At 33.8% G+C, this 19,746-nt stretch overlaps 1 protein-coding gene across 1 annotated transcript; it reads right to left on the bottom strand.

The window, feature by feature from the left end:
• Window positions 1-113: 113 nt before the first annotated feature.
• LOC114137836 (uncharacterized) lies at window positions 114-10,135 on the bottom strand. Its single transcript, XM_028006667.1, has 17 exons — window positions 9,205-10,135; window positions 8,522-8,839; window positions 8,047-8,343; window positions 6,207-6,306; window positions 5,933-6,027; window positions 5,759-5,793; window positions 5,554-5,610; window positions 5,093-5,128; window positions 3,899-3,953; window positions 3,297-3,614; window positions 2,822-3,118; window positions 2,124-2,202; window positions 1,886-1,983; window positions 1,766-1,800; window positions 1,494-1,550; window positions 1,326-1,391; window positions 114-1,004 (listed from the first exon to the last, which is right to left on the bottom strand). The coding sequence occupies exons 1-17, from the start codon at window positions 9,248-9,250 to the stop codon at window positions 951-953; spliced, it is 2,043 nt and encodes a 680-aa protein (XP_027862468.1). The 5' UTR covers window positions 9,251-10,135; the 3' UTR covers window positions 114-950.
• Between the last annotated feature and the right edge of the window lie 9,611 nt (window positions 10,136-19,746).

The following is a 19,746-nucleotide window of genomic DNA, read 5'->3' as shown; positions in this document are numbered from 1 at the left end:
AATAAAACCAGCATTTTGTAATTGAATCCAGCAGAGGATCTTGCATGAATAATGTCCTGGGAGCGCACTGTCTTCTGTAACTTATTTGTAACACATAACAAAACACACACAAATTCACCAGATTAACTTTATTTTGTTACAAATTTTTAAAAAGTTACTATTATCAAACTTATCGGCCAGATTAAGAACTACGGTAAACAATGTTCAGCTATATGATTTGAATAGGGACATATTTGTAGTCATTTATATATACCTATAAAAAAATAATAATTTCATAGACCCACCCAACATTTTTTAATATATTATAATATTATTTTAAAGAAAGTAATGATCAAATGTGGTCCAAAAATGACAGAAAAACAAAACAAACTAAAAACAAAAACGTTAAGGTAGCTCTTTAGTTCAGTTAGGCATAGGGCAGAGCTGTAACAGCAATGCACCTCATCATGGTATAATCTATAGTTCTATATTACTGCCAGTCAGAAGAAACATTTTAGTAAAGCGATTCAGTCTTGATTATTTCAGATTTACATAGATCATAACTTAGCAACAGCTCATGCAAATCATCCTACTAAATGATTATAGATAATAACGATGGTATTTACTAATTTAACTTCTTGTGTAAAAGTAAATTGAAATATTGACAATATTCTCATATTTCTCCATTTTTTGAGAATGGGTTGTTATAAACCCATTCTGTCCTCAACAAGATCATACTTAGAAGCAACAAAAGATGCCTAGTATGATAAAAAGCTAAACTTGCTATTCACCCCTTGAGTATAAGCACATATACATGTATACCCAATGTAAAAAAAACAAACAAAAAAAACAAGGTCAGAGGTTTTCTAAGACAATGAGTCATTGTTTCACACTTGTGGAGACAGACAATATCGGGTAGCGCTTAGTCACAAGAAAAAGAAAAAAAAACAGTTTTGATAGATTTAAACCTTTTACTTGTGATGAATGATTGTGCTGTATGTAACATCCTCAACTTTTCCTTCACTCTGTAAATGAAAAATAATGGTCAGAGGGAAATCCTAAAATGTGAGACGTATTTTCAAACATATATGAAGCATAAACTAGCCGGACTTCAAAACCAAAAACAAGACATTTTTTTATGGTAAGTTATTTTGATCTCTTTTTTTTTTATTTTTCAGACACTGTCATGTTTTTCAGGTGGATATACAAATGAGAGTTTAACAGTATTTGACATTGTACACATATAAACTATGATCAACGATAGCAAGTAGCAACGAATCATGTAGCTGATAAGGTTTTTTTATTTTTAAATGGTGTGTTTACACGTCGGCTCTCTGAATAATTACCATTCTCACATTCTGTTTCTTGACAGGAACAACAGAGCTGTAGGTCATGTCAGCATCACTTGCAGCCTGCGTTTCAAACAGAAATAACACAGTTTTAATTTATTTCCACATTGAACAATTTATTACAACAAACTGTAAAGATTCAAATACTTATTAGTATCAGCTCACCTGGGCTGCCTTGTTTTTCTTGAAAGAGACTTCTGAATATGTTAAATCCCCTTCATTCTGTAAATAGACAAATTAAAATATCATTGGACAAGATCAGCTTTGCTTTATAGAATTTAAAAGGTGCATAACTTTTTAGTGTAAGCAGGCAGTACAAAGCATTTCTGTTCATGACAAATTAACCACAGAAATCAATGCCTTTGATAAGAAACAGAGATGATAAATCATTAACGTTGACACCGTATCCAAGTCGTTTAATTTTACGTACGACTTACTTTTGACGCTGTTGAATCCTTAATTCTGACACGTTCTGTGAAACATTTAATTGTTGTTAATTATTCCTTTTTTACACACTTTTATAAATCAAGTGGCAGCAGATGTCCGGTCAGACTTACTGGTTCTTCTTAGTACAAACAGGATTGATAAGGCAGCAATAACAATGAAGATCAGCACACTCAGAGGAATGGCGAAGCTCATCATAGAAGGAAAAGAGCTGAAACACACATAATTATTCTAATTCCAGATTTGTAAATAATGATAATATCTTAAACTAAGACAATTTTAAAAGGACAGTTTTTGGGCAAGCACATAATAATCAGTGTGCTCAAAAGTGCAGCATTGAAGTGTGCTGACCTGTTTTCCTTATGACCTGTTGTTGTATTGTCTCTTGGTCCTGTGACAGTAGTTGTTGCAGCTACAGTAGTTGTTGCAGCTACAGTACAATGAGAATATCATGTCATGAATATATCATATCAGTAACATGGAAATTATTAACCTGGGTTTTAGTTGGGATGTTACTGCAATGGATACAAGTAGTAATGCATTTACTGTGAAATTCTGCCACACCATCAATGTAAAAAATAATAAGAATAATTATATTATCAACAGCAAATAGTGAATTTAGATGCTATTTTTTTCATGGTAGTGAAACAATGAATCATCTTTTATGAACAATAATTAACACCTATTGATTATGTGAGCTGTTTGCTGTCAGTTACTGAAAAAGTACAGAGGTATGTGTAAATATATAAAGAAAACAACATCAATGACTTCTGATAAAAAAAAAAAAAAAATTTAAAATGACATCAACAGACTGCTAAAGGAACAGCCATTAGAGTTGGCGAAACAGTATGCTTTTTAAACGTTACTTATTTCATTTGAAGAGCTACATTAGTGTGACAACCAGGACACACAAGGTAAAGGTTAACGACTGCCATCAGTAGTTGGTATGACTAAACATGAGAACATAGGAAGCTGAAAATTAGCAGACACAAATATTTAGCTGATATATTCACTCATCTCTATTTAATTACAGTCTGTAAATCACTTACCAGTGGGTTTGACAGTCACAGTCAGGTGAACTGGCATCTGAAAATCTCCTTTGACACAGTAATACCAACCACTGTCCTCTTGCTTCAGTCCACTCATAGTTACACTGAATACATTGTCTACAACCTTGTTGATGGTTACTGCTGTTCCATCTATTTCTCCAGTTTCCTGTGTCACACATGTTCTGCCCAGCTTACACCACTTTATTCCTCCAGAGGGAGGGTAGTTAAAGTTTATGTTTATGTTGTCGCCAATATATCCAGTCACATTCTGGTCTGCCACCCAGAGGATGGGTGTACCTTGATGGGATACAAATAATAATAAACACGTCATTTGACGGCCTAATCTTTAAAAAATTATTTCCTTTGACTAATAACAAAACAAATGTTGTTATTAGTACCTTATGGTTTTACTTTATATCTTTAATTTGTTCTTGTTTACAAGTGTTTGAAATGTGCGTTCAGAAACACAGCTTACCTTTGGTGACTGACAGATGAAAGTGCTGCCCGTCATCACCTCCGTTTTTGATATCCACAATACACCAGTAATAACTGTCAGCTGTTAACTGTTTTATGGTAACAGTGAAAATTCTTTGAGTTTCGTCATCAGAGATTGAATACTTTCCTGTTTCTCGTGGTGAGTCTGTTGTAATTTCATATGAGCAGGAATTCCAATAAAATCCTTTGCATAGATATTTCATATGATCTTTGTATTTTAAATCATAAGAACAGGGGATACTGACTGTAGCTCCCATCTTCACTGACACCTTAGTGATTGTCTTCACATTTTCACTTCCTGGGAGAAAAAGAGAAAAAGTGAAATATGTTTGGCATGTTAAATCACTCATATTTATGAAACACGAAAAAAGAAATAAAACTAGTTGCTGAAGGCAAAACTATTTTGGTAGAGCATCCAGACTGAAGCTACAGTTTTCACTGATAATTTGCTGTTTATTCTTTTAGACTCTGCACAAATTAAACAATTTCAAGTTTGCAGGAACATGTTTCAGTGAAGGAGATGTTCACAGCTTTGGGTCACAGAGATAATAAATGTAATAAGTATAATGCGAAGCCACTGACCTGTTATCAGAGGTAGAATAAGAAGAAAACTCAGAGAAACAGCCATATCGATGTGCTAACAGCAACTGGTTCAGTAACACTGACTCACTACTTCCTTGTTTTTGATGTTTGTTTAAAATGTGATTTACATATTCATTATTATGGATATTTAAGCTACCCTCAGTTTATGCTCTTGTTTAGTTTGTCAGCGGGACACAATGTGCCTATTTTTTAGCATTTTCTTTTTCCTCTATTTTCGTCACACAATATATTTTACAACAGAGTTGGAATTTTAGTTGAGTTTCAAAAGACTTTTAATGAAGCCCTTTCCTGTTACAAATCTGATATTGCGTTTTTAAACTCGTGTGAAGTGTTGAGACATGGGCGGTTCAAATTTAGGTCTACTTACTAATATTCTAATGGGTTGTAAAAATGTAAATGTAGATTTCAGTCTGATGAAGGATAAAAGTAAAGACAATGTGTGAAGCTACACGTTTGATTTGGTTTGCCTGTAAACCTGCAGTTTTGCAAAGCAGAAGTCGATGTTTAATGACAAATACATGTCTTAGGCTGATGATTGATATATATATATATATATATATATAAAGTGTCTTTCTGTTGTAGCACATTAAAATAGCAAAGAAAGACAGACTTAATGAAAAAGCCTGGTCACTTTATTAGCTGCACCTGTTCAGGTCCTTTATGCACAAATAGAAAATCATCCAGCCACATGGTACATGGTAGCAGCTAAATGTACCGTATTCAGATGAAATAAAGATGAGTCACTGTAGTCAAAATTCAGCACCATAATTGGCAACAAATGTGACTTATTTGACATGGGTGTTTTCTTTTTTATTTCAGTCTTGGTCTGGTCAAAATTAATTCCAAATAATTCCATCATCACAATTTATGTAATTCACTGAACTTTACACAAACAGTACAACAAAGTCATATTTGAACAGAAAAGCAACAACAACAACAATAAAAATATGCACATAGTTTACATCATTTCCTTTTGCTCATCTAGGTTTCAGGCAAGTCTTTGGCAGCATGTTTGATGATAAAAACATTCACAAAAGATACATGAGTAAAACAATACTTTACACTCAGAAAATATCCCAATGCACAAAGATAAAATTTCACAAACTCTTCATCTTATAAGAAATAAAGAGAAAAAAGCAGAACATTCTAAATATTTTGGTTATGGTAGACTACTGTGCTGTATGTGACATATTCCTCATTTGCTTCACTCTGTTAAAAGAGAGGTAAACATCGTGGTTAGATAGGAAAAATAGATTTAAGTTCCCAAAATGTAAGAATTGTTTAGAATAACAAATATAAATGATCATTTCTATTTTATTTTAGATTTATCTTTAATATTTGGTTTTCCACACTATCTCACAGTTTGTGCATGCAGTAAGGAATGACTGATACCTAGTTTGTGTGAAATAATGTGACAATATAATGAAATTGACTTTTTTCATGCTTTGTTTCTTAGAAACAGCCAAGGATCACATCAGAGCAACCAATCCATGTTGGAAAAAGAAAACAGATAGGAGAACTGCACATTAAATTAAACAATACAGGTACATTTTATTCTGTTGCATTCTCGCAAACAAGTCGGGTTAAAACATGGGATAGAGCAAAAATATAGAGTTTTATTATGGTACGTTTACCTGTGGTGTGCTTTTTAATTTGAAACTAACAGCAGTGAAAACTATTTCCCATTTATTCTGAAAAAACAAAAACAAACAATAAATAACAGAGATGTGAATGTAAGAGAAATAATGAAGATGAACAATTTGAGGCTGCAACATTTAATAAATTATCAAAGCAATATCTTTTCCTAATCTTAAAGGTTATAATATTTGTGCTACTTACTGATTTGGGGTCAGTTAAATCCTCTTTGGTGTTCTCTGATTAGGAGAAAAAAATGTTAGTAACTTATTTACTCTGAAAACATTCAGTTATTCTACATAAAGGAATGAATAACTGAAACACAACACAGTGATAAACTCATACAGCAAAGAAGTGAAAGTAGAGAACAAGACTTACTGCATCTTTGAATAAACCACATGAGCAAGGCCACCAGAACAACTAGGCTCAGCAGACTCAGAGTGATGATGTGGATATTTTGGTCAACAGAAGATCTAACACATATTTTAAACAGAAAGTGTAGATGATACTTTTTCCACAGTTATGGAAAAACTGTGGAAAAAGTTTCTTTATATTATAGATAATTCATATCTATAATATAAAGTACAGAAAATGGCAGCATACTGAAAGCGTTTAGCTTTTACTTATTGTTAAAATATATATTAGAGAATACCGCGGCTTTGGGATTTCTCCAAGTCCTGGATCAGTGGATCTTGTAGCAGCAGGGCTTTCTGTGACCTTAATTGTTTCTGTTGTTGTTTGCAAATCTACAACTTAAAACAAAGATTTAATTGGTTGAGTCATATAGTAATCCATTCCTAGCTCTGTTTACCCTTCAAACAATTTAAATATGCGATTTTTACAAATGTGCGCATCACAATGTTTTTTGTCCTCAGTATTGATCAGCGGTTAATATTAAATATTACTGATAAAGAGATGCATTTTAATACATTTTATTGTCCAGCACAGACATGCACACAATATGCTACTTGTAAAATGATATTTGACACCACTATCTCTGCAGCACAGTAGTAGTGAGAATAGAGGTCAGCATATATATGATCATTTAGTGTTTTGCAAAGACAGAAACAGTGACAATAGATGATGATAGAGGTGATGTTGAGCCTTTTTATCCTGCTCAGGTTGAACTGTTTTAGCTATATAAGGTCATGAAAAGATGATGTACTTTGGCTCCAGTCATGCTAGAAGGAAATGGAAACCTATATGCTAGCCCTCAGTAAGAATTTGGTCATCTAAAACGATAAATTTAGCCATCTTTTTTTGCTTGTCTATTTGCTTTATCAACGTCTCTAGTGAAATGACCCCATCTTTAGATTTTCTCAACTTGCATTACTCCACCTTACTTCCTTTTAAAGTTTGTTAGGTAAACGTACTGCAATCATCTTTAACCACTGCCTTGCGAAACACTGCCAAACTGCTAGGTTTCAATTGGTGACCGAAACACTTTCCCTTTTCCGCTTTATAATAATTCTAAACTACAGAAACTTGGAATGTCCAGTCAAGATATTTTACACCAACTGCCTTACTAGATATGTTGGAGATAAGCCATGTCATGGAATAGTATTTTAAAAAATCACATAGTATTTGTGTGGGTTACAGAGGAAACTCAGCATGACACCACATTTAAATGTCTCAGCAGATGGTGTAGCTCACAATGCTTGATAAATGAAGGAAAGAAAGAACGCTTAAACATTTCTGCCGTTGTGTAATGTTCAGTTGGGGAAATAATTATTTAAATGTATATGTGCATTCATTTACAAAATATCGATCAGTCCCCCATGCTACGGTAGTTTTCTTTTCATGAAAGAAAACTTTTTCCGTTAATGCAGAAAAAAAAACATGAAAGCTAAAAATGAATTACCATGTCATTGAATTAAATAAATATCAGACCCCTTTCAAATAATTCTGTCTTCCACAAATTAGTTAAATGAGCTCCCTTGTGACATATGGATACCAGACTGCTAGCCAATCATTGGATCACAGAGACTCTTAACTCATTGGGTGTATAAATTACTTGTCCACAGAATCATTTCCCTTTTTTCCCAAACCTTTTTACCACCACCGGTCAAGAACTCTTTGGGACCAATAAGACCACCTGGGTGAAAATAGCCCAAAGAACACAAAACATTTTTTTGTGACATGAAGGTCACCCATTTCTTTTAATGAGTGACGTTCAGGAGAGAACAGTGTGTAGGACAATGACAAGGGGACATCCAGTATTGTGTACTTCCTCATTTGTACATGGAAAATCTATAAATCACTTACCAGTGGGTTTGACAGAGTTGGCGAAACAGTATGCTTTTTAAACCTTACTTCATTTTAAAAGCTACGTAAGTGTGACAACCAGGACACACAAGGTAAAGGTTAACGACTGCCATCAGTAGTTGGTATGACTAAACATGAGAACATAGGAAGCTGAAAATTAGCAGACACAAATATTTAGCTGATGTATTCACACATCTCTATTTAATTACAGTCTGTAAATCACTTACCAGTGGGTTTGACAGTCACAGTCAGGTGAACTGGCATCTGAAAATCTCCTTTGACACAGTAATACCAACCACTGTCCTCTTGCTTCAGTCCACTCATAGTTACACTGAATACATTGTCTACAACCTTGTTGATGGTTACTGCTGTTCCATCTATTTCTCCAGTTTCCTGTGTCACACATGTTCTGCCCAGCTTACACCACTTTATTCCTCCAGAGGGAGGGTAGTTAAAGTTTATGTTTATGTTGTCGCCAATATATCCAGTCACATTCTGGTCTGCCACCCAGAGGATGGGTGTACCTTGATGGGAAACAAATAATAATAAACACGTCATTTGACAGCCTAATCTTTAAAAAATTATTTGCTTTGACTAATAACAAAACAAATGTTGTTATTAGTGCCTTATGGTTTTACTTTATATCTTTAATTTGTTCTTGTTTACAAGTGTTTGAAATGTGCGTTCAGAAACACAGCTTACCTTTGGTGACTGACAGATGAAAGTGCTGCCCGTCATCACCTCCGTTTTTGATATCCACAATACACCAGTAATAACTGTCAGCTGTTAACTGTTTTATGGTAACAGTGAAAATTCTTTGAGTTTTGTCATCAGAGATTGAATACTTTCCTGTTTCTCGTGGTGAGTCTGTTGTAATTTCATATGAGCAGGAATTCCAATAAAATCCTTTGCATAGATATTTCATATGATCTTTGTATTTTAAATCATAAGAACAGGGGATACTGACTGTAGCTCCCATCTTCACTGACACCTTAGTGATTGTCTTCACATTTTCACTTCCTGGGAGAAAAAGAGAAAAAGTGAAATATATTTTGCATGTTATATCACTCATATTTATGAAACACGAAAAAAGAAATAAAACTAGTTGCTGAAGGCAAAACCATTTTTTTAGAGCATCCAGACTGAAGCTACAGTTTTCACTGATAATTTGCTGTTTATTCTTTTAGACTCTGCACAAATTAAACAATTTCAAGTTTGCAGGAACATGTTTCAGTGAAGGAGACGTAGTCATCTGTGAACAGTTGTCAACTGACATGTGAATTTAGATATCTCTAAATCAGCAAAAGGAAAATTGATATAAATACAATCACAGCTTTGGGTCACAGCGATAATAAATGTAATAAGTATAATTCGAAGCCACTGACCTGTTATCAGAGGTAGAATAAGAAGAAAACTCAGAGAAACAGCCATATCGATGTGCGAACAGCAACTGGTTCAGTAACACTGACTCACTACTTCCTTGTTTTTGATGTTTGTTTAAAATGTGATTTACATATTCATTATTATGGCTATTTAAGCTACCCTCAGTTTATGCTCTTGTTTAGTTTGTCAGAGGGACACAGACTAAACAAGAGCAATGCCTATTTTTTAGCATTTTCTTTTTCTTCGATTTTTAGTCACACAATATATTTCACAACAGACAATTACAACAGAGGTGTCAGTTAAATTCTCTTTGGTGTTCTCTGATTAGGAGAAAAAAAATTGTCACTTATTTACTGTGAAAACATTCAATTATACTACATAAAGCAATGAATAACTGAAACACAACACGGTGCCAAACTGATACAGCAAATAAGTGAAAGAAGAGAACAAGACTTACTGCATCTTTGAATAAACCACATGAGCAAGGCCACCAGAACAACAAGGTGACCCAAAGTGATGATGTGGATATTTTGGTCAACAGAAAGTCTAACACATATTTTAAACAGAAAGTGTAGATTCAACTTTACAATATGATACTTTTTCCACAGTTATGATATGCATCTATAATATAAAGTACAGAAAATGGCAGCATACTGAAAGCGTTTAGCTTTTACTTATTGTTAACATATATTGTACAGTAGAATACCGCGGATTTGGGATTTCTCCAAGTCCTGGATCAGTGGATCTTGTAGCAGCAGGGCTTTCTGTGACCTTAATTGTTTCTGTTGTTGTTCGTAACCTTACATTTTAAAACAAAGATTTAATTGGTTGAGTCATATAGTAATCCATTCCTAGCTCTGTTTACCCTTCAAACAATTTAAATATGCGATTTTTACGAATGTGCGCATCACAATGTTTTTTGTCCTCAGTATTGATCAGCGGTTAAGATTAAAAATTACTGATAAAGAGATGCATTTTAATACATTTTATTTTCCAGCACTTTGACAGCTGAAAGCGCTGCCTGTCATCTGCTCTGTTATTAATCTCCACATTACACCAGTAATGAGTGTCAGCTATTAACTGTTTTATGGTAACAGTGAAAATTCTTTGAATTTTGTCGTCAGAGATTGAATACTTTCCTGTTTCCCGTGGTGAGTCTGTTCTAACTTGATATGAGCAGAAATTCCAATAACCTCCTTTGCATAGATATTTCACATGATTTCTGTATTTTAAATCATAAGAACAGGGGATACTGACTGAAGCTCTCACCTTCACTGACACCTTAGTGATTAGGTGTCACTAATCACTGTCACTCTCACACTTCTCACACTTTCACTTCCTGGCAAGAAAAAGATACTGTGAAATATGTTTTGCATGTTATATCACTCATATTTATGAAACATGAAAAAAAGACTAGTTGCTGAAGGCAAAAATATTTTTGGTAGAGCATTCAGACTGAAGCTACAGTTTTCACTGACATTTGCTGTTTTTGCTTTTAAACTCTGCAGAAAAACAGACTATTAAAAGACCTACAGGAACATGTTTCTGTGAAGGAGACACATGTCAATTTATAGGCATCTTTAAAATATAAAAAGTAAAAGTCTGCAAATGTATTCTGAATGAAAACTGAATAATTTCAGAGCTTTGGATAACAAAGAAGATTAAAAAAAAAGTCTGCATATAATACGCAAAGTGTAATGTAAAGGCACTGACCTGTTATCAAAGTTAGAATAAGAAGAAAACTCAGAGGAAGTGAAAAACAGCAGCAGCATCAACTAGTTCAGTAACACTGACTTCCTATTTCCTTGTTTTTATGTTTTTTTTTAAATCAACATTTCATTTGCATGTTAATTACCACATCTTCTATGTGGATATTTAAGCTATCCTCGGTTTATACTCTTGTTCATTTTGTCAGTAGTTAATAATCTGTGACCTTGCATCTGTTTTTTCCCCTTTTTTTCCTCTATTTTTTGAGCACAAAAAGCTTATTTTATAACAGTACATTACAACAAAGAGGACATTTTATTTGTAGTGTCTGAAGAGATTTAAAGAAAGCTTCTACTGTTACAAACATAACATTTTATGTTATATATATTTTTTTAAAACTCATATGACGCGTTCAGACATGAGTGGTTCAAATTGAGCTCCATTTAATAAAATCCTACTTAGTTCTAAAATGTAAAAGTTTATGCCATGCAAACATGTTTAACATGCCCCCATTAAATGCGTCACAGATTACTTCTTACCGCTATGAGTTATTTTAGAATTACCTTATTTTGTTTTACCCAAAGATTAAACCTGCAGTTTACACGCCAGGTGTTAATAAATAAAATTGTATATTGTAGTCAGCAGGTGGCAGTGTGGTCCAACTAAACAAAAACTAGTATAGGGATCATGCTATCATGTAATATTCTGAACTATAAAAGTTTTACCACGGGGGAACAGAAAGACTGAAGCCACGGGTTTTATGTGGCAAAATTCTTGTATTTTAAGCTGATAAAGCAAAGAGTAGTTCTGGTAATTAAAATGTTCCTACATTGTTTGGAAGAAAAAACTATTTTATTTCGGGAATAGACGATGCAAGAGAATCCATCGTCTGTATACTTGTCCTTGTCATAGAGGCGGGGCTGAAATCTGTCTCAGGTGTTATGCCCAGAAATGCATGCCTGCCGAGAATTGCATCCCCTGTCGCGGGAGCGCGCATCGCTCTAAACTCTCGCATTTTAATGAGGAAACGGACTGAAATATGACCGAAGACGAAACTTTTAAAGATATTCGTAACAATATCACGTTTCTTAAACATGTCAGCCTTAAAACGGTGGGTTTTATATCGCAGATTAATTGAAATAAATACGGTTTTTACACATTTATTGAGACAAATGAGTCGAACGTTTTTCAGTCCGTGTCTGAAGAAAATGCTCTCCGCATTTGGTTTGAAATTTCCCGATTTTTCTTTTAACATCATATTAGCTTAAAGTATTACAAAACAGAGGCCCATTATGTAGAACATTTTATATCATGCTTAACTGTCTAGCATATTAATGTAGAGGGGATGCATTTTAATGACTGAGCCTGCCAATATTTGTATCCCCTGTCTATTGTTGATATGAAACGTATAGCAGTTGCACAGAGAATAAGTGTCATTACGTAGAAAAGGTGAAGTCCCTCTTAACTCTTCATTTCTTCAAGTTAGCAGAGGGATGCATTTTCTGGCATAGCAAATTATTACCTTGCCAATACATGTAGGCCTTATATATTTTCCACAAATATAATTCTACTGATACAAAATGTATACCAGCAGTTCATAAAACAAGTGTGATTGTATAGAAAAAGTAATTTCACTCTTGACTCTTTATTTCTCCATGTAAGCAGGGGATGCATGTACAGCAAAGCCTATTATTAGCCTGCCAAAATATGCATGGCCTCTCCATGTTCTTCAAATATTATCCTATCGATATAAAACCCATACCAGTAATTCATAGAACATCTCTGATTATGTAGAAAAGGTGAAATCCCTCTTTAATTCTTTATTTCTCCATGTTACCAGGGGAAGCATTTTTTTGGCAATATGGATGTCGAGCCTGCCAAAATATGCATGCCCTACCTATTTTCCTCAAATTTTATCCTATTGCTATGAAATTCATACCAGCAGTTCATACAACTACTCTGATTATGTAGAAAAAGTTATTTCACTCTAAACTCTTTATTTATCCAAGTTAGCAGGGGATGCATTTTTTGGCAATATGGATGTTGAGCCTGCCAAAATATGCATGCCCTATCTATTTTCCTCAAATATTATCTTATTGATTTAAAACTTATATCAGCAGTTCATAGAACAAGTGTGATTTTGTAGAAAAAGTTATTTCACTCTAAACTCTTTATTTATCCAAGTTAGCAGGGGATGCATTTTTTGGCAATATGGATGTCGAGCCTGCCAAAATATGCATGCCCTATCTATTTTCCTCAAATATTATCCTATTGCTATGAAATTCATACCAGCAGTTCATACAACTACTCTGATTATGTAGAAAAAGTTATTTCACTCTAAACTCTTTATTTATCCAAGTTAGCAGGGGATGCATTTTGTGGCAATATGGATGTTGAGCCTGCCAAAATATGCATGCCCTATCTATTTTCCTCAAATATTATCCTACTGATATGAAACTTATACCAGCAATTCATAGAACAAGTGTGATTTTGTAGAAAAAGTTATTCCACTCTTAACTCTTTATTTCTCCATTTAACCAGGGGATGCATTTTACGGCAAGGCCTATCATTAGCCTGCCAAAATATGCATGCCCCCTCTATTTTCCTCAAATATTATCTTATTGATTTAACACTTATATCAGCAGTTCATAGAACAAGTGTGATTTTGTAGAAAAAGTTATTTCACTCTAAACTCTTTATTTATCCAAGTTAGCAGGGGATGCATTTTTTGGCAATATGGATGTCGAGCCTGCCAAAATATGCATGCCCTATCTATTTTCCTCAAATTTTATCTATTGCTATGAAATTCATACCAGCAGTTCATACAACTACTCTGATTATGTAGAAAAAGTTATTTCACTCTAAACTCTTTATTTATCCAAGTTAGCAGGGGATGCATTTTGTGGCAATATGGATGTTGAGCCTGCCAAAATATGCATGCCCTATCTATTTTCCTCAAATATTATCCTACTGATATGAAACTTATACCAGCAATTCATAGAACAAGTGTGATTTTGTAGAAAAAGTTATTCCACTCTTAACTCTTTATTTCTCCATTTAACCAGGGGATGCATTTTACGGCAAGGCCTATCATTAGCCTGCCAAAATATGCATGCCCCCTCTATTTTCCTCAAATATTATCTTATTGATTTAACACTTATATCAGCAGTTCATAGAACAAGTGTGATTTTGTAGAAAAAGTTATTTCACTCTAAACTCTTTATTTATCCAAGTTAGCAGGGGATGCATTTTTTGGCAATATGGATGTCGAGCCTGCCAAAATATGCATGCCCTATCTATTTTCCTCAAATTTTATCCTATTGCTATGAAATTCATACCAGCAGTTCATACAACTACTCTGATTATGTAGAAAAAGTTATTTCACTCTAAACTCTTTATTTATCCAAGTTAGCAGGGGATGCATTTTGTGGCAATATGGATGTTGAGCCTGCCAAAATATGCATGCCCTATCTATTTTCCTCAAATATTATCCTACTGATATGAAACTTATACCAGCAATTCATAGAACAAGTGTGATTTTGTAGAAAAAGTTATTCCACTCTTAACTCTTTATTTCTCCATTTAACCAGGGGATGCATTTTACGGCAAGGCCTATCATTAGCCTGCCAAAATATGCATGCCCCCTCTATTTTCCTCAAATGTCATCCTATTGATATGACATTCATACCAGTAGCTAAGAGGATAAGTGTAATTATGTAGAAAAGGTAAAATCCCTCTTGACTCTTTATTTTTTCAAGCTAGGAGGGGGATGCATTTTTTGGCAATATCGAATTTGAGCCTGCCGATATTTGCATGCCATACCTATTTTCCCCAAATATCATCCTATTGATATAAAACTCATACCAGCAGTTAAGGGAACAAATGTGATTATGTAGAAAATGTTATTTCTTTATTATCGCTATTGCAAGGATACTGAAGGAAATAAATCTGACAATGCATCTTTGCTAAATGTAAAGCATACACAAACCATTTTTATTTTGGTTTAACATAAAAATTAAATCACTTTTTTTCATTAATTTCAACAAAAGAATATTCATAACAATAGGTTTCCTTAACTCACTTGGAGAGTCCCAAAAAGATGTGAAGAGGTGCTTGGAAGTAACAAGGTGAGAAAAACAAGAACAATTATTGTTTATTATAATAAAAAATGTCATAATTGGATAACTAGAATGTTAATTTAACATTTTATCCTCTCAACAAGGACATTTATGAGAAGCAAAGGGATGAAAGTGTCAATGTGGAAATGTGAAACAGTATAACATGCCATCCAGCAAGATGTGGTTTCATGTGGTGTGTTTGCGCTTAAAGTAAGTGCTGTTTAAATATATATATATATATATATATATATACCAGTATATATATACTGCTCAAAAATAAAGGGAACACTTAAACAACACAATATAACTCCAAGTAAATCAAACTTCTGTGAAATCAAACTGTCCACTTAGGAAGCAACACTGATTGACAATCAATTTCACCTGCTGTTGTGCAAATGGAACTTTGTACAGAACAAAGTATTCAATGAGAATATTTCTTTCATTCAGATCTAGGATGTGTTATTTGAGTGTTCCCTTTATTTCTTTGAGCAGTGTATATATATACATGGATGCACATGGTCCTCCAGAATGGTTCGGTAGTCCTTGGCAGTGACGCGCCCATCTAGCACAAGTATGGGGCCAAGGGAATGCCATGATATGGCAGCCCAAACCATCACTGATCCACCCCCATGCTTCACTCTGGGCATGCAACAGTCTGGGTGGTACGCTTCTTTGGGGCTTCTCCACACTGTAACTCTCCCGGATGTGGGGAAAACAGTAAAGGTGGACTCATCAGAGAACAATACATGTTTCATATTGTCCACAGCCCAAGATTTGCGCTTCTTGCACCATTGAAACCGACGTTTGGCATTGGCACGAGTGACCAAAGGTTTGGCTATAGCAGCCCGGCCGTGTATATTGACCCTGTGGTGCTCCCGACGGACAGTTTTGGTGGAAACAGGAGAGTTGAGGTGCACATTTAATTCTGCCGTGATTTGGGCAGCCGTGGTTTTATGTTTTTATATACAGTATATATATATATATATATATACAGTACAGACCAAAAGTTTGGACACAACTGTGTGTCCAAACTTTTGGTTTGTACTGTATATACTTGACTATGATTACTTATATTTCTTATGTAATGTAGAACATTGTCTGTTTACAAATCAATTTATATAACCTTTATGTGTACTGTTCTGTCTCTTTCCACATACATGTATATCTATCTATGTCTGAAGATAGATAGAATTATATATCAATATATTGGTATACATGCTTGTTTACGTTTTTGATGTTGTGAAAAAAAGATTAATATGAAAGTGGTTTTCTAATAATCACATTGCCATTAATCTAATGCTATTTTGTAGGAGTAGAACTTTTAAGATGATGAACAGCTTTGGCTTAACAACTTAAACTGTGCATTTCTGCCTGAAATATAATGTAGTTTATGAATTATATTGCTTTATTACATGGTTGATTTATTTTAATGACAATGGAAAGAGTCTGAAATAAGTATAGCAAAAATGTTAAATTATTCATAAATGTCATGACCTCTATATGACAATCTAATACTTTGACAAATATTTTGTATTTGTAATGAGTCCGCTGTTACTGTTCTTTCTTTTTTGAAAAAAATATATTTGCCTTTACAGTTTGCAGAGTGCATACTGGAAAACAAGGACCTGAACTTTCCATCAGCAGCAGAAGCTGTTAATACCATGAGACTCAACATGTCTTCCACACTTCTCTCAGAATCAGATATCTTTTGACATATTTTTTATTCAGTTCCTATGTGTGTGGGATACTATGTTGTGTGTAAAATCATGCACGCACAAAAAAATTGTGTTAGGTCAGCTATTTTATCTAATTAGAAATATTAAAATATTGAACTTTGCAGATGTGTGAAGTACAATCATGTTAGTGTTTATGTCAAATTCAATTAGTGAAGAACATTTCAATACACCTGGCCTTGATCTCTAATAAATAAATTACACATAACACAGCCCAATAACTATTGAGGCAAAAAACATAATCAACAAACTTAAAATTGTTCTAGGATACAATTACACTTTTCTTGAGTAGCTTTAATGTAACTTAATAAGCAAAAGGACTTGCAGTTTGTGAAAGTACAAAACTGGAATGAGATGTATTATGTGAACCATTATATTCATTACTGTATTTTCATAAAATTAACATTTACAAAATGACAAATTTCACAAGATGTATACACATATATATGTAGACATATTAAAATTTTCTGAATGCCATTTTTATACTTTCAGTGGCTTAAGTTGGAGAAAATTATAAAAAGGTAAACACTAAGTGATGCTTTCTTTTACCATAAATCCCAGAAATACCTTAAATACATGTGTGTTTCAATTCATGAATAGACAGACACCATGTGCGCCTGCCTAATATGCCAATATGATGTACAGTTTCTATTACTTGTATTTGTTTATGAGACCAGACATTATCAAAAAGGGATGATTAGACGACTGAGATCTACACAGAGGATTATTGTTCCACTTTCAAAAGAACACTAACAAATGGAATTATTTAAAAGAAAAAAAAATACCATTAAGATTATTTTATAACATTGATTTAAAGATGCGGTTTGTTTTTCTGTAGAGTCAGTGGAGACTCTGCAGACACTGTGGCAGTGAGGACACAGAAGATCACATGTGGGTAAGACAACAATGTAATGCAGTGAAAAATCAATTCAAGCAAACCATATACCATCCTTAAAATAGTTGCAAAGTATGTAGATATACAAAAATAAATCATAATAAAATAAATAAACACCCAAGGCAGGTAAGTGGGAAGTAGCTTAAGTTTTTTTTTTTTTTAAGTACAGTCGTAAAACATTAAACACAGATGCTTGTGGTCCTAGAATTTTTTTTACCTCCATACATGTCAGGAACATGCTGTCATCTCCTCAAATAAAGTTCTACCAATCATATATTGATAATTAAGAAGAAGCTTTATGTTGGCAAAACCCAATATCACCTTCAGTAAACAGATAAGGAACTAAAAAAAACATTCTTTATGTTGTTATTTGACCATTTTGTATTATTTATTTACAGATCACATGTGACAGATGCAACTGGTGGTACCATCAAGGCTGCATTAAGGTCCCACAAACCGACACAGACTACTGCTGTGCAATGTGTTTATAGATTTTATGTTTGTACCAATCTAATTCGTTAATGACTGCAGTTCAGTGGATTTTCAGTTTAAACATGTGACATAATTTTTGTTGACTTAATTGGTTTTCCAAAAATTTTTGTTATGAATATTCTTTTGTTGAAATTAATGAAAAAAAGTGATTTAATTTTTATGTTAAACCAAAATAAAAATGGTTTGTGTATGCTTTACATTTAGCAAAGATGCATTGTCAGATTTATTTCCTTCAGTATCCTTGCAATAGCGATAATAAAGAAATAACATTTTCTACATAATCACATTTGTTCCCTTAACTGCTGGTATGAGTTTTATATCAATAGGATGATATTTGGGGAAAATAGGTATGGCATGCAAATATCGGCAGGCTCAAATTCGATATTGCCAAAAAATGCATCCCCCTCCTAGCTTGAAAAAATAAAGAGTCAAGAGGGATTTTACCTTTTCTACATAATTACACTTATCCTCTTAGCTACTGGTATGAATGTCATATCAATAGGATGACATTTGAGGAAAATAGAGGGGGCATGCATATTTTGGCAGGCTAATGATAGGCCTTGCCGTAAAATGCATCCCCTGGTTAAATGGAGAAATAAAGAGTTAAGAGTGGAATAACTTTTTCTACAAAATCACACTTGTTCTATGAATTGCTGGTATAAGTTTCATATCAGTAGGATAATATTTGAGGAAAATAGATAGGGCATGCATATTTTGGCAGGCTCAACATCCATATTGCCACAAAATGCATCCCCTGCTAACTTGGATAAATAAAGAGTTTAGAGTGAAATAACTTTTTCTACATAATCAGAGTAGTTGTATGAACTGCTGGTATGAATTTCATAGCAATAGGATAAAATTTGAGGAAAATAGATAGGGCATGCATATTTTGGCAGGCTCGACATCCATATTGCCAAAAAATGCATCCCCTGCTAACTTGGATAAATAAAGAGTTTAGAGTGAAATAACTTTTTCTACAAAATCACACTTGTTCTATGAACTGCTGATATAAGTGTTAAATCAATAAGATAATATTTGAGGAAAATAGAGGGGGCATGCATATTTTGGCAGGCTAATGATAGGCCTTGCCGTAAAATGCATCCCCTGGTTAAATGGAGAAATAAAGAGTTAAGAGTGGAATAACTTTTTCTACAAAATCACACTTGTTCTATGAATTGCTGGTATAAGTTTCATATCAGTAGGATAATATTTGAGGAAAATAGATAGGGCATGCATATTTTGGCAGGCTCAACATCCATATTGCCACAAAATGCATCCCCTGCTAACTTGGATAAATAAAGAGTTTAGAGTGAAATAACTTTTTCTACAAAATCACACTTGTTCTATGAACTGCTGATATAAGTTTTAAATCAATAAGATAATATTTGAGGAAAATAGATAGGGCATGCATATTTTGGCAGGCTCAACATCCATATTGCCAAAAAATGCATCCCCTGCTAACTTGGATAAATAAAGAGTTTAGAGTGAAATAACTTTTTCTACATAATCAGAGTAGTTGTATGAACTGCTGGTATGAATTTCATAGCAATAGGATAAAATTTGAGGAAAATAGGTAGGGCATGCATATTTTGGCAGGCT

The sequence above is a fragment of the Xiphophorus couchianus genome, chromosome 22 (genome assembly GCF_001444195.1).
Source record: "Xiphophorus couchianus chromosome 22, X_couchianus-1.0, whole genome shotgun sequence".
Classification (NCBI taxonomy): Eukaryota; Metazoa; Chordata; class Actinopteri; order Cyprinodontiformes; family Poeciliidae; genus Xiphophorus; species Xiphophorus couchianus.
This window is presented reverse-complemented; position numbering and strand designations above follow the sequence as displayed.